Source organism: Capra hircus, chromosome 16 (genome assembly GCF_001704415.2).
Source record: "Capra hircus breed San Clemente chromosome 16, ASM170441v1, whole genome shotgun sequence".
Classification (NCBI taxonomy): Eukaryota; Metazoa; Chordata; class Mammalia; order Artiodactyla; family Bovidae; genus Capra; species Capra hircus.
Window position 1 is genome coordinate 37,025,297 of NC_030823.1, and position 14,573 is coordinate 37,039,869.

General features: G+C 38.0%; 1 protein-coding gene across 1 annotated transcript in view; it reads left to right on the forward strand.

Annotated features, from left to right (window-relative positions):
• The window catches only part of MROH9 (maestro heat like repeat family member 9), a 94,609-nt gene continuing 80,271 nt past the window's right edge, over nucleotides 236–14,573 (forward strand). Inside the window, exons 1-2 of the mRNA XM_018059940.1 lie at nucleotides 236–290; nucleotides 2,260–2,306. Of these exons, the coding sequence (XP_017915429.1) occupies nucleotides 236–290; nucleotides 2,260–2,306 (102 nt within the window). The remainder of the gene's footprint in view (nucleotides 291–2,259; nucleotides 2,307–14,573) is intronic.

Below are 14,573 nucleotides of genomic sequence, written 5' to 3' on the forward strand. Positions count from 1 at the left end.
GGGTGGACTCCGGGAGTTGGTGATGGACAGGGAAGCCTGGCATGCTGCGGTTCATGGGGTCACAAAGAGTCGGACACAACTGAGCAACTGAACTGAACTGAAATACCATATAACATAGTAGTATCAAAATTCATAAAGCAAAACAAAGCTCTAGGAACACATACTGGTTTATGTACTAATACAAAATACTCTTTTACAGCATTAGTAGCAGAAGCTTTAAGACACCTCTGTCAGCATGTCCTTCAGGATTATTAAAGCAAGTAAGAATTTAGGCTATGTTGAAGACAAAGGTAAGTGTGTATATACGTGTGTGGGTGAGAGAGAGAAACTCGTATATTAATCTCTAGCCCTGAATGCAAAGAATATATCTTTTTTTCCTAGTGCTCACAAAAAGGAATACTCATAAAAGATAGCCATATGTTAACCTAGAAATTTCTGTATAAATTCCAAATTGTAGAAACAGCAGAAATATTCTCTGATCACAATGCAAAAAAATATATATATGTCAGTAATAAATTTAGGAAACAAAAAATTCCTATCATTTGCCGTATAAGATACTCTATTTTAAACAACTTTAGGTTAAAGAGAAAATTAATACAGAAATTACAGAATCTTGATAGCCCTACATATTAGAATCTATAACATATAGATGAAAGAGCATGCAGAGAAAAATCCACACATTTACATACTTAGAATTATAAACTAGGAAGGATGGAAATAATTGAATCAAGAATCCACAAGAAGTTAGAAAAAGAACCTCTCAGTAAATCCAAGGAAAATGGAGGAAAGAAAGCATACATAAAGATGAAGCTGCATCCCTGCATTTGATAAGGGAAAAACAAATTTGATATGTGAATAAACTCAAAATCTGATACTTTCTGATATGAAGAACACTCCACTTCTGTGATATTTTCCCCAAAAAAACTGTATCTCCAATGAAATGTTGATAAAATATCAGATAAATGCAAACTTGAGGGGAATTCCAAAACATCTGACCAGGTACCCTTCCAAAATAGTCAAATTCATGAACAAGGAAAGATTACAAAATAATCACAAAATAGAGGAAATGAAGGAGAAATGACTATTAAATGCAATGTGGGATCCTGAATTGAATCCTGGAACAGGAAAAGGACTTTAATAGACAAATAAAGTCTACAGTTTAGTTAATAAAGTTGTGCTTTTATTCACTTTTCAGTTTTGACAGATGTGCCATGGTTATGTAAGATGATAACATTAGGGGAAATAAGGTGAGGGGTACATGAAAACTCTATGCTATCTTTGGAACTTTTCTGTAAATCTAAAATTATTCTAAAATAAAGACATTATTTTTTTAAAAGAAGTACAGAAGACCTAAAAAATTTTAATAGAACAATTAGAAGAAATGAAAGTAATGATCAAAGGGCTACCCTCTTAAACAAGCAAACAAAACATATCACATTCTAAAAGTTTTATTAGAGTATTTTACCAAACACTTCAGTCATCCATAACTTCAATGCTAGTTAAATCATTCTGATATAGACACATTTAAAAGGCACTAGTATACTTTCCCATGAGATAAAGAATTAAAAGATAATACAGTCTTTTTCTTTCCAATTTTAATATACTTATTTCTATTTTTCGGTATGGAAATGTCCAGAAATGGCAAATGATAGCAGTAATAATGGTCATCTTTGTCTTGTTCTTAATTGAGAATACGTCCAATTATCTCTTATTACACCTGGCTCTGGCTTTTGTGTTTATATGTCACATGAAGAGAATGACACACATCTATTTTATTAAAGAACTGTTATCAAGAATTGATTTAAAATTTTATCAGGAATTTTGCCTTAATAAAAATCATCATGTAATTTTTTAATAAAGTTGAGATTATATTTTATGTTCTTTTTAATATCATCATTCTTGTATGTCTGAAATAAATACCACTTGATTATGCTTTTAATATGGCTTTTTGGCTAATCTTTAGTTAAGGGTTCAGTAAAATTTGTGATGAATTTGTCTGAAATTTTCCTGTATGTGTGTGTCTTCATATACTATCTTAATTGGGCTTTGCCATTAAGGTTATACAAAGCTTTAGATTTGGGGATATGTTCCAACAGGTGGTAAGAGTTCATTCTCTCTCTTTAATCTGTTTATTTTAGTTGGAGGCTAATTACTTTACAGTATTGTAGTGGTTTTTGCCATACATTGACGTGAATCAGCCGTGGTGTACATGTGTGAGTTTATTCTCTTTTAATGAGTCTCTCTCTTCTCTTTGAATAGTAAGCAGTCTCCACATTCTACAGTCCAGTGTCAAGTGGCACCGCATGGTAAGGGATATTCTATGAGTATATTAATGTAACTGAAATCTCTTGGGGGGGAAACAAATTTGTTCATTGTCTCCATTACACGCCTGTTATAAATAATGCTTAAAATACAATTGTGTGGGTAGATGGAAGAGAAAAGGGCAGTTTGGTTGAAAACTGTTTTTAGCTTTTTCTTGGCAGAGTCCTATTCCTGCTTACCCTGTGTGCCCTGGAAAATGACCTTCAACACTAATTCGAAAGGATGAAAGCTTTGACTCATCTCACTATTTTCCCACCCACCTTCACCTCCTGATTGGCCTGCTACAATAGCCTATTCTTCTTCTGCATTACTGTGGGAATCCGTCCCACCAAATTAGGTCAGAAGTGAGTGACCACTAGAAAGAGGACAAGAAGTCATGCTATGGGCAGACGAAAAAGAAAAATATTTTCCCAGTTCACCACTGCAACCTCAGAGAAGCTTCACTCGTGGCTTAGTGGTGAAGAGTCTGCCTGCCAATGTAGGAGACATGGGTTCGATCCCTGGTCTGGGAAGATCCCACATGCAGCAGAGAACTAAGCACTTGTGCCACAACTATTGGGCCTGTGCTCTAGAGCCCAGGAGCCCCAGAGCCTATTCTCCACAACAAGTGAAGTCAGTACAGTGGAAGCCTGCACGCCACAACTAGAGAACAGCCTCTACTCTAACTAGAGAAAGCTCACACAGGGATGAAGACGCGGGGCAGCCAGAAATAAAATAAATACTATGTTAAATATAAAATTAAAGACAGAGGAGACAAGGGGAGCTGTGAGAGAGAGAAACTCCATTATTCACTCCAATAATAGTAAAAATGGCTAACACTTAGATAGCTTTAATAACATCTTAGTTACGCTCTGAGTGCTTTACATGAAAAGCTTAGTTAATGCTCACAGCAGTCCTACACAGTAAGTACTTCTATTATCCCTGCTCAGAAAATGAGGAAACTGAGGCAAGAGGTGTGACCTGCCAGTGGGCCCATAATCTTCAAGTGGCGGAACAGGATACAAATTCATGGAATCTGGTTCCAGAATCACTGGTATCACCACCAAGTTGTAATGTGTTGGCCCTAAAAACAAGAATCTTGCCTGCCCTTGGGATCAAGGAATAAATAATAAGGTTGAAGATTTTAAATAAACAGGATTCAGTATTAAAGATAATGGTGAATTCATTTTAGTAACCACAAGAGATGGAAAATTCATGAAATCAGACTTAGAAGTCAATAAGGGAGACAATGATCAAGGAGAGGATCGGATCAGTGAGTAGAGAAGGGTAGAGTACAGCAGAAGAATTACAAGGAAAAATAAATCCATTTCCTGGTCTTCTCAACCAAAACAGTGCTATTAGCACTTCCATATCAGTGTATTCTATCTCTGGACAGATAGAAGGAAGACTTGGAAATTTTGTTGCTATTTACCCTATTGTGCTGTGCTGTATGTGTGTGTATTACTTTTTAAAATGTTTAAATAAACATAGTGCTTTAAAACTTTATTCAAAAAGATGCTTCTATAGATAATTAAGTTTCATGACTGGCTCAACCTACACATTTGTATCTAAATTTGAAACCCATCTCCTGCTCTTGTAAAGATGCTGTTACCTATGTACCTCTGTGAATGTGCCTCACAGATCATCAACTCTATCCTAATTTTAATCTTTATTTTACTTTTATGCCATTGGATTTCTTTTCTTTGTCTCTAAGTCACCCCTAAGCCTTTTTATTTCTCTGGTGAAGGGGTATCTTAATAAAATAAATTAATATAGAGCAATCTTACTGTGTGAATTTGAAACTCTGTTTTGTTCTTAGCTGTTGTTGCTCAGACAACTGTTTTACTGATTCCTGCTATGTCTCCAGAGATAAACTGGTGATCTAGTAAGACAGTTGCAAGACTCGTAAAGTAAGAATATGGTCCTAAGAAGGTTAAAATTGCACTGTAATTTCAGTTCTTAATGTTTTTCAGAAGCAGGGTCCATATTTCACTTAGGTCTGAAAACCAAATTATATTTAAGAGAATGACATAGACTTATGTTGGAAATAGATGTATATAGACAGAGAGTTCCAGAAAAACATCTATTTCTGCTTTATTGACTATGCCAAAGCCTTTGACTGTGTGGATCACAAGAAACTGTGGAAAATTCTGAAAGAGATGGGAATACCAGAACATCTGACCTGCCTCTTGAGAAATCTGTGTGCAGGTCAGGAAGCAACAGTTAGAACTAGACATGGAACAACAGACTGGTTCCAAAGAGGAAAAGGAGTACATCAAAGCTGTATATTGTGACCCTGCTTATTTAACTTCTATGCAGAGTACATCATGAGAAATGCTGGGCTGGAAGAAGCACATGAATGAAGATTGCCAGGAGAAATATCAATAACCTCAGATACGCACCCTTGTGACACCACCCTTATGGTAGAAAGTGACGAAGAACTAAAGAGCCTCTTGATGAAAGTGAAAGAGGAGAGTGAAAAAGTTGGCTTAAAGTTCAACATTCAGGAAACTAAGATCATGGCATCCAGTCCCATCACTTCATGGAAAATAGATGGGGAAACAGTGGAAACAGTGGCTGACTTTATTTTTCAGGGCTCTAAAATCACTGCAGATGGTGATTGTAGCCATGAAATTAAAAGACACTTACTCCTTGGAAGGAAAGTTATGACCAACCTAGACAGCATATTAAAAAGCAAAGATATTACTTTGGCAACAAAGGTCCATCTAGTCAAGGCTATGGTTTTTCCAGTGGTCATGTATGGCTGTTAGAGTTGGACTGTGAAGAAAGCTGAGTGCTGAAGTATTGATGCTTTTGAACTGTGGTGTTGGAGGCGACTCTTGAGAGTCCGTTGGACTGCAAGGAGATCCAACCAGTCCATCCTAAAGGAGATCAGTCCTGGGTGTTCATTGGTAGGACTGATGTTGAAGCTGAAACTCCAATACTTTGGCCACATGATGCGAAGAGCTGACTCATTTGAAAAGCCCCTGATGCTGGGAAAGATTGAGGGCAGGAGGAGAAGGGGACAACAGAGGATAAGATGTCTGGATGGCATCACCAACTCAATGGACATGGGTTTGGGTGATGGACAGGGAGGCCTGGCGTGCTGCAGTTCATGGGGTTGCAAAAAGTTGGATACGACTGAGTGACTGAACTGAACTGAGACAGAGAGGAGATGGTCAAATGATTCAAGGGACAAAAATTAAACTTGTTTCATGTAAAGGTCATGGTTTGAGCCTAAACTAAGTTCTTGCTAGAATTCAGGCCCACTCCAGATGGACCACTCCAGATGAGACAGGACTATCATTACGGAAAAGATTGCAAGTGAAGAATATCTCTTGTGTGAAAATATTATCAAGGTGCCTCAGTGTGATCAAGGACAATGAGCTGGTAGAAGAGAGGGCAGAGTCTCACTACAGCAGTCCTAGCTGCCAAGTCCTAGAAAGATGGGGCTGCTGTAAAAGATAGAGAAACAATGAGTAGATAAAATGGTGAGAGTGAATGCAGTCACCTGTGGCTCTTGCTAGAAAGTGAGAGAATCTCTTATGCAATGTGTTTTCTTTCTCTCTCTTTTTAAATTTAAGTATAGTTGACTCTCAAATTATATTACTTCAAACCAGTAACTCAACTCCTTTGTGTTTATTTGAAGAAAACAAAAACACTAATTTGAAAATATATATGACCCCTATGTTCATTGCAGCATTATTTACAACAGCCAAGATATGGAAGCAACATAACTGTCCATCAACAAATAAATGGATAAAGAATATGTGGTACATATATACAATGGAATATTACTCGGCCATAAAAAGAATGAAATCATGCCATTTGCATCAACATTAATAGACTTAGAGGATATTATGCTAAGTAAAATAAGTTACGAGTTCTCTTGATTGTGGGCATCATCCATCATAGGACTCTACTAGCAAGCATTAGCAGCAGTATCAATGCCTTTGACAGATGGCCACTTCAGCAGCATCATTTGGCTCCAGCAAAAATGTGTGCTTTCTCAGTCATGTCCAACTCTTTGCAACCCCATGGACTGTAGCCTGCCAGGCTCCTCTGTCCATGGAGGCAAAAATACTAGAGTGGGTTGCCATTTCCTACTCCAGGGGATCTTTCCAACCCAGGGATCAAACTTGCATCTCTTGCGTTGGCAAGCGGATCCTTTACAATCAGCAAAAATAGTCAATATTATCTTAGCAAATCACAGCAGTAAAGAAGCTATCACACCTTTAATCTATTATAGATGGCTCAGCTATATATTAATAGCACAGAGCTTTTATATATCTAATTAAGTGAATCTATCCAGTGGTTCCTCTTTTTCAAAAATGTGTTGACTAATTTTACTTATTTACGCTTTTCAAAACAACTTTGCTTTTTAATTTATTTTATTGGAGTACAGTTGATTTACAATGTTGCATTAGTTTCAGGTGTACAGGAGAGTAATTACTTATACATATATATTTATCCACTCTTTTTTATATATTTTTTTCTGTATAGGCCATTACAGATTAACTTTTTTGTTTTGGTCACACTGTGCTGCATCTGAGATCTTAGTTTCTACACCTAGGTCATGCCCTCTGCAGTGGAAGTGTGGAGTCTTAACCTCTGGACCACCAGAGAAGTCCCCACTTTCAGAAAAACTTTGAATTGTACTTTTAAATTTCTCCTAGAATTTCTTTTGGCATTTGATTAGAATTATACTAAATTGTATATCACCCTAACGGCAGAAAGTGAAGAGGAACTCAAGAGCCTCTTTATGAAAGTGAAAGAGGACAGTGAAAAAGTTGGCTTAACACTCAACATTCAAAAACTAAGATCATGGCATCCAGTTCCATCACTTCATAGCAAATAGATGGGGAAAAAAATGAAAACAGTGACAGACTTTCCTTTCTTGTGCTCCAAAACCACCAAGGACAGTGACTGCAGCCATGAAATTAAAAGACACTTGCTCTTTGGAAGAAAAGCTATGACAAACCTAGACAGCATATTAAAAAGCAGAAACATCAGTTTTCCAACAAAGGTCCATATAGTCAAACTATGGTTTTTCCAGTAGTCATGTATGGATGTGAGAGCTGGACCATAAAGAAGGCTGAGCACTGAAGTATTGATGCTTTCGAACTGCAGTGCTGGAGAAGACTCTTAAGAGTTCTTTAGACAGCAAGGAGATCAAAGCAGTTAATTCTAAAGGAAATCAACCCTGAATATACATTGGAAGGACTGATGCTGAAACTGAAGTTCCAATACTTTGGCCACCTGATGCAAAGAAGTGACTCATTGGCAAAGACCCTGATGCTGGGAAAGATGGAGGGCAGGAGGAGAAGGGGGTGACAGAGGATGAGATGGTTGGAGGGCTTCATCAACTCAATGGACGTGAGTTTGAGCAAACTCTGGGAAATAGTGAAGGACAAGGAAGACTAGTGTGCTGCACTCCGCAGGGTCACAAAGAGTCACACATGACTTAGCAGCTGAACAACAGCAATAAATACAAAATTTATAGACTAGTTTATGGAGACATCATTTAAATTCTTATCATCAGGAACATGTTTTATTCTCTCATTTACTTGAATCTTCAGTAAAGTTTTTTTCATGTATACCTTAAATATTTCTTAATAATTTTTCTAGGAGTATTTTATATATTTACAGTTATTGAGTGTAGAATATATGATTTGTAAATATTTTCTCCCAGCACATTGACTTTTTTTCTTTTCCTTAATTGTGTATTTATGAAAAGCAAAATGTTTAGTATTGATCAAATCTAATTTTTCTTTTCTTTTGTTGACTGTGCTTTGGGGGCTGTATCTAAGAAAATGCTGCCTAAACCAAAAGTGACAAAGATTTTCTCCTGCATTTTCTTCTAGAGATTTTACAGTTGTAGCTCTTACACTTAGATCTATACTCTATTTTAAGTTATTTTTGTTTAGGTGTGAGGTAGGAATATAAATTCATCCTTTTACATATACATATCCATTGTTTCATTCTTTTATTTTTAACATATAATCTGATAGTATTGTTGCAGCAAAATGTGACCTGCACAATTTCTGTTCTGGGAACTTAGAGATTTGTGTGTGTGCATGTGAAGTAGATATATGATCAATTTTAAATGGCTTTTTTTAGTTTTGTAAAAGTAGTATGCTTCCATCTTTTAAATAATACAATATAAATGAAATTTTTTAAATATAATTATAAAAACAGCTATCATCAGTGATGATTCTAGCCATTTCCCTAGGTTGCAAATCATTTTCTTTAAACAATAAAATTGAAGGCACAACTTACATTTTTCTGGTATACAGTATAATCAATGAAAAATCTGATAATGATCTGATTCTGTAGCCTTAGTCATCTGTTTTATTTCTCTGGAAGCCTTTAAGATTTTTCTTCATCTTGGTTAAAGTGAAATTTCATAACAATAGTTTTAGGTGCATTTTTTATACAAATATGTTAGGTACTTACCCATATTTCAATCTCAAGATTCCAGCCCATTTATCTTTGAGAAACTATCTTGTATTATTATTTTTTTAATGTAAAATATTATTTTGGTTTACTTTTACATATTTTTTAAAATTTTTTATTTTTACTTTATTTTACTTTAAAATACTGTACTGGTTTTGCCATACATTGACATGAATCCACCACGGTCTTGTATTATTTTTTAAAGAATTTATTTATTAATTTTTTGGCTGTGTGGGGTTGCATTGCTGCACAGGCTTTTCTCTAGCTGCGGCAAGCAGGGGCTACTCTCTAGTTGTTGGTGTGCGGGCTTCTCTTGTTGCGGAGCACAGAGTGCAGGGCACACGGGCATTAGTAGTTGGAGCTCCTGGGTTCTAAAGTACAAGCTCAGTAGCTGTGGAGCATGTGCTTATTTGCTCTCCGGCATGTAGGATCTTCCCGGACCAGGGATCGAACTCATGTCTCCTACTCTGGCAGGCAAATCCTTCACCACTGAGCCATCAAGGAAGCCCCTATCTCTATTGTTTGGACAGTTTTCTTCCTCAGGGTTTCTTCATTCTTTCCCCTGAGACTCCTATTAGATATTATACTGTAACATTTTAAGAAATCCCACGATCTCCTGGCTTTGATCTGAGACGTGTGGAAACATACTGAAGAATCAACTCAGGACATAACCAAAGAGTCTCTCCTTGTGGAGAGACTGAGGTCTGTGTCTTAGTGATTTGGCACATTGAATGTTCACTGACAAGACAACTTCAACACTGCTCTAGAAGGACTCTGTGAGGAGAGATTAATGCCTTAGGTATCTATATAGTTAGAATGTAGCTTTTCCATTCTAACTGCTATTGCTAAATGTCTGTCCAAGAGTAACAGTAAAAAGAAATATGGAAGTTTTTTTAATTCCATGTATTAACATAATCACTGAGCTAATACCCTCTATCTTGCCTTCAAGAGTTATCAGACTACTTGCTGGAATGTTAATGGTTCTCCATGGGTTACACTTGCTAAGTCAGTGTTACTGCTTCCAGTTATCATATAGCATTCACTGATGAGGATAATAATAAAGGATTTTTCTGCCCATTGACGATTTATTCATTTAAAGAGGAACTTTTCAACACTAAACAGATAAGCAGTTAGGTAATATGAGTTACCTAGAACTACTAGTGTTCACAGATAACATGAGTTTTGTCAAAGTGGAAAATAAAAGGCATAACAGATGGGAAATTGAAGTCCCAGGTGGACTGCCACTGCTGCTGCTGCTAAGTCGCTTCAGTCGTGTCCGACTCTGTGCGACCCCATAGATGGCAGCCCACCAGGCTCTGTCATCCCTGGGATTCTCCAGGCAAAAACACTGGAGTGGGGTGCCATTTCCTTCTCCAATGCATGAAGGTGAAAAGTGAAAGTGAGTTGTATCTAACTCTCAGCGACCCCATGGACTGCAGCCTCCTCCATCCATGGGATTTTCCAGGCAAGAGTACTGAAGTGGGGTGCCATTGCCTAGATGGACTAGGTAAAGCTAAATTGAAATTGTTCCAAAATAAGTGCCTCTTCTAGTGAAGTTGCTCAGTTGCGTCCAACTCTTTGGGACCCCGTGGACTGTAGCCCACCAGGCTCCTCCGTTCATGGGAATTTCCAGACAAGAATACTGGAGTGGGTTGCCATTTCCTTCTCCAGGAGATCTTCCTGACCTGTTCTAGAGGCCTTTCTAAAATGTGGGGATTAGGAAACAATGTCTGTATCACCAACTGGCAAAACCTTATTAATCATTTGGAAAAAATGTGTTCTGCTTCCACAGATACCATAGAAGAGATGTGAAGAATGTTTATGTTATTACAATAATCCATATTGACCTAACTCAGAGGTCTAATCTAGGTCTAAATTGGGGATTTATTAGAGGAATGGGTTATAAGGAGCCTTGAGAAATAAAAGTAACTAGTAATGCTCATCCTCTTGAACCACTGAAGTTGATATGAATATGACAGCTTCATCACCTGTTCTGCTCATGGTTTTTTGTGTTTATGTACTGATAATACTGTATTACTAGTTCTGATGGTTTATACAATTATAGTTTTGAAAAATGAAAGAGGAAGAAACCATTAAGTTTTATCAGCAAAATTCTCTCAGATATTGAAGTGGATATATATGAACATATAGGGCTCCAAAGTGGACAATCACCAAAAAGGTTTAGAATGAAGTCATATTAAGACTTAGACTTAAGTACTGATACTATTGATACTAGGCAGTGATACTGGATATATTAACTGGTTACGATGTCCATGTACACCTGAGCTTGAAAAAGTTCCTCTTTTTACTGGCCCCAATCAAACAAAATGGAAATCTTCCCCTTTGGAAGTGAAGGAAGTGAGGGATATTTGGGTCTCTGAAAAGGTTGTCTACTTTTACAGTCATGCTATAACTTCTGAGATGCCTCAAGAAAGTATACTATAGTGACCATCGATAATGAGTTCGACAGAAATGTTCACTGCTCTGTTTGGAGTAGAGAAATCAGAGAAAGCACAAGGGGCAGAAATCCAGCTGAGAAAAATGAGATAGGAAAAGGTATTATATAAGGTCTCTAGGCATAGAACATCAAGTTTCAATGATGTCACACCAGAATCAATAAGTGACAAGTATTGTCCCCAGTATACATGGTTCTGAAATGGGAACAAATGAAATGGTTTTGTCACAATAACACAGCTTGTTTTTGTTTTGTTTTGAGTGTCTCACTTGTTGACTTTGGTCTTTCTTGTAGAAAGGAAAAGCAATCTTTGACTAGTAGAATTTTTTTCTTTGTTTATTTGTGTATAGCTTCATTTGTGTCTGAAGATAGCTGAGAACCTCAGATCCGAGAATAAAACTTGAGCTGAATACTCAGCATGATGACCTGCCAGTCTTGGCATCTACAAAAACCCTCCAGGTCTCAAATAGTTTTCATGTCTCAAATCCAACGGATAGTTTTCTTGTATGACCTTTAAGCAGCATTTGATATTACTCCCAGTCACTATGCATCTCTCTTTTTCTACTGCCAACATTCTAATCCTAGTCTATTACAATCTCTCTTTGATAACATTCTCTTGGCAACAACTTTATCTCATTCAATCAAGTCTCTACAAAGCAGCCCTGTGGTCTTATCCCTCCTTCTATTAAATGGCTCCCACTGGCCTTGTGGGCTTCCCTTGTGGCTCAGCTATAAAGAATCCATCGGCAATGTGGGACACCTGGCTTCGATCCCTGGGTTGGGATGATCACCTGGAGAAGGGAAAGGCTACCCCCTCCAGTATTCCGGCCTGGAGAATTCCATGGACTGTATAGTCCATGGGGTTGCAAACAGTCAGATACAACTGATTGACTTTCACTTTTATTGGCCTTAGCGATAAGTACAAGACCTTCTAGAACTAATACCCAAAAAAATGTCCTTTTCATTAGAGGGGACTGGAATGCAAAAGTAGGAAGTCAAAAAACACCTGGGGTAACAGGCAAATTTGGCCTTAGAATACGGAATGAAGCAGGGCAAATGTTAATAGAGCTTTGCCAAGAGAACGCACTGGTCATAGCAAAAACCCTCTTCCAACAACACAAGAAAAGATTCTACACATGGACATCACTAGATGGTCAACACCAAAATCAGATTGATTATATTCTTTGCAACCAAAGATGGAGAAGCTCTATACAGCCAGCAAAAACAAGACCAGGAGCTGACTGTGGCTCAGATCATGAACTCCTTATTGCCAAATTCAGACTTAAATTGAAGAAAGTAGGGAAACCACTAGACCATTCAGGTATGACCTAAATCAAATCCCTTATGACTATACAGTGGAAGTGAGAAATAGATTTAAAGGACTAGATCTGATAGAGTGCCTGATGAACTATGGACAGAGGTTTGTGACACTGCACAGGAGACAGGGATCAAGATCATCCCCATGGAAAAGAAATACAAAAAAAGCAAAATGGCTCTCTGGGGAGGCCTTACAAATAACTGTGAAAAGAAGAGAAGCGAAAAGCAAAGGAGAAAAGGAAAGATATAAGCATCTAAATGCAGAGTTCCAAAGAATAGCAAGGAGAGATAAGAAAACCTTCCTCAGTGATCAGTGCAAAGAAATAGAGGAAAAGAACAGAATGGGAAAGACTAGAGATCTCTTCAAGAAAATTAGAGATACCAAGGGAACATTTCATGCAAAGATGGGCTCAATAAAGGACAGAAATGATATGGCCCTAACAGAACAGAAGATATTAAGAAGAGGTGGCAAGAATACACAGAAGAACTGTAAAAATAGATCTTCATGACCCAGATAATCACGATGGCGTGATCACTCAACTACAGCCAGACATCCTGGAATACGAAGTCAAGTGGGCCTTAGAAAGCATCACTACAAACAAAGCTAGTGGAGGTAATGGAATTCCAGTTGAGCTATTTCAAATCCTGAAAGATGATGCTGTGAAAGTGCTGCATTCAATATGCCACCAAATTTGGAAAACTCAGCAGTGGCCACAAGACTGGAAAAGGTCAGTTTTCATTCCAATTCCAAAGAAAGGCAATGCCAAAGAATGCTCAGACTAGCACACAATTGCACTCATCTCACACGCTAGTAAAGTAATGCTCAAAATTCTCCAAGCCAAGCTTCAGCAAAAAATGAACCGTGAACTTCCTGATATTCCAGCTGGTTTTAGAAAAGGCAGAGGAACCAGAGATCAAATTGCCAACATCCGCTGGATCATCAAAAATGCAAGAGAGTTCCAGAAAAACATCTATCTCTGCTTTTTGACTATGCCAAAGCCTTTGACTGTGTGGATCACAATAAACTGTGGAAAATTCTGAAAGAGATGGGAATACAGAGCACCTGACCTGCCTCTTGAGAAACCTATATGCAGGTCAGGAAGCAACAGTTAGAACTAGACATGGAACAACAGACTGGTTCCAAATAGGAAAAGGAGTACGTCAAAGCTGTATATTGTGACCCTGCTTATTTAACTTCTATGCAGAGTACATCATGAGAAATGCTAGGCTGGAAGAAACACAAGCTGGAATCAAGATTGCCAGGAGAAATATCAATAACCTCAGATATGCAGATGACACCACCCTTATGGCACAAAGTGAAGAGGAACTAAAAAGCCTTTTGATGAAAGTGAAAAAGGAGAGTGAAAAAGTTGGCCTCAAGCTCAACATTCAGAAAACTAACATCATGGCATCTGGTCCCATCACTTCATGGGAAATAGATGGGGAAACAGTGTCAGACTTTATTTTTGGGGGCTCCAAAATCACTGCAGATGGTGATTGCAGCCATGAAATTGAAAGATGCCTACTCCTTGGAAGGAAATTTATGACCCACCTAGATAGCATATTAAAAAGCACAGACACTACTTTGCCAACAAAGGTCTGTCTAGTCAAGGCTATGGTTCTTCCAGTGGTCATGTATGGATATGAGAGTTGGACTGTGAAGAAAGCTGAGCACTGAAGAATTGATGCTTTTGAACTGTGGTGTTGGAGAAGACTCTTGAGAGTCCCTTGGACTGCAAAGAGATCCAACCAGTCCATTCTAAAGGAGATCAGCCCTGGGATTTCTTTGGAAGGAATGATGCTAAAGCTGAAACTCCAAAATTTTGGCCACCTCATGTGAAGAGCTGACTCATTGGAAAAGACTCTGATGCTGGGAGGGATTGGGGGCAGGAGAGAAAGGGGATGACAGAGGATGAGATGGCTGGATGACATCACCGACTCGATGGACATGAGTTTGCGTGAGCTCTGAGAGTTGGTGATGGACAGTGAGGCCTGGCGTGCTGCAATTCATGGGGTCGCAAAGAGTCGGACACGGCTGAGAGAC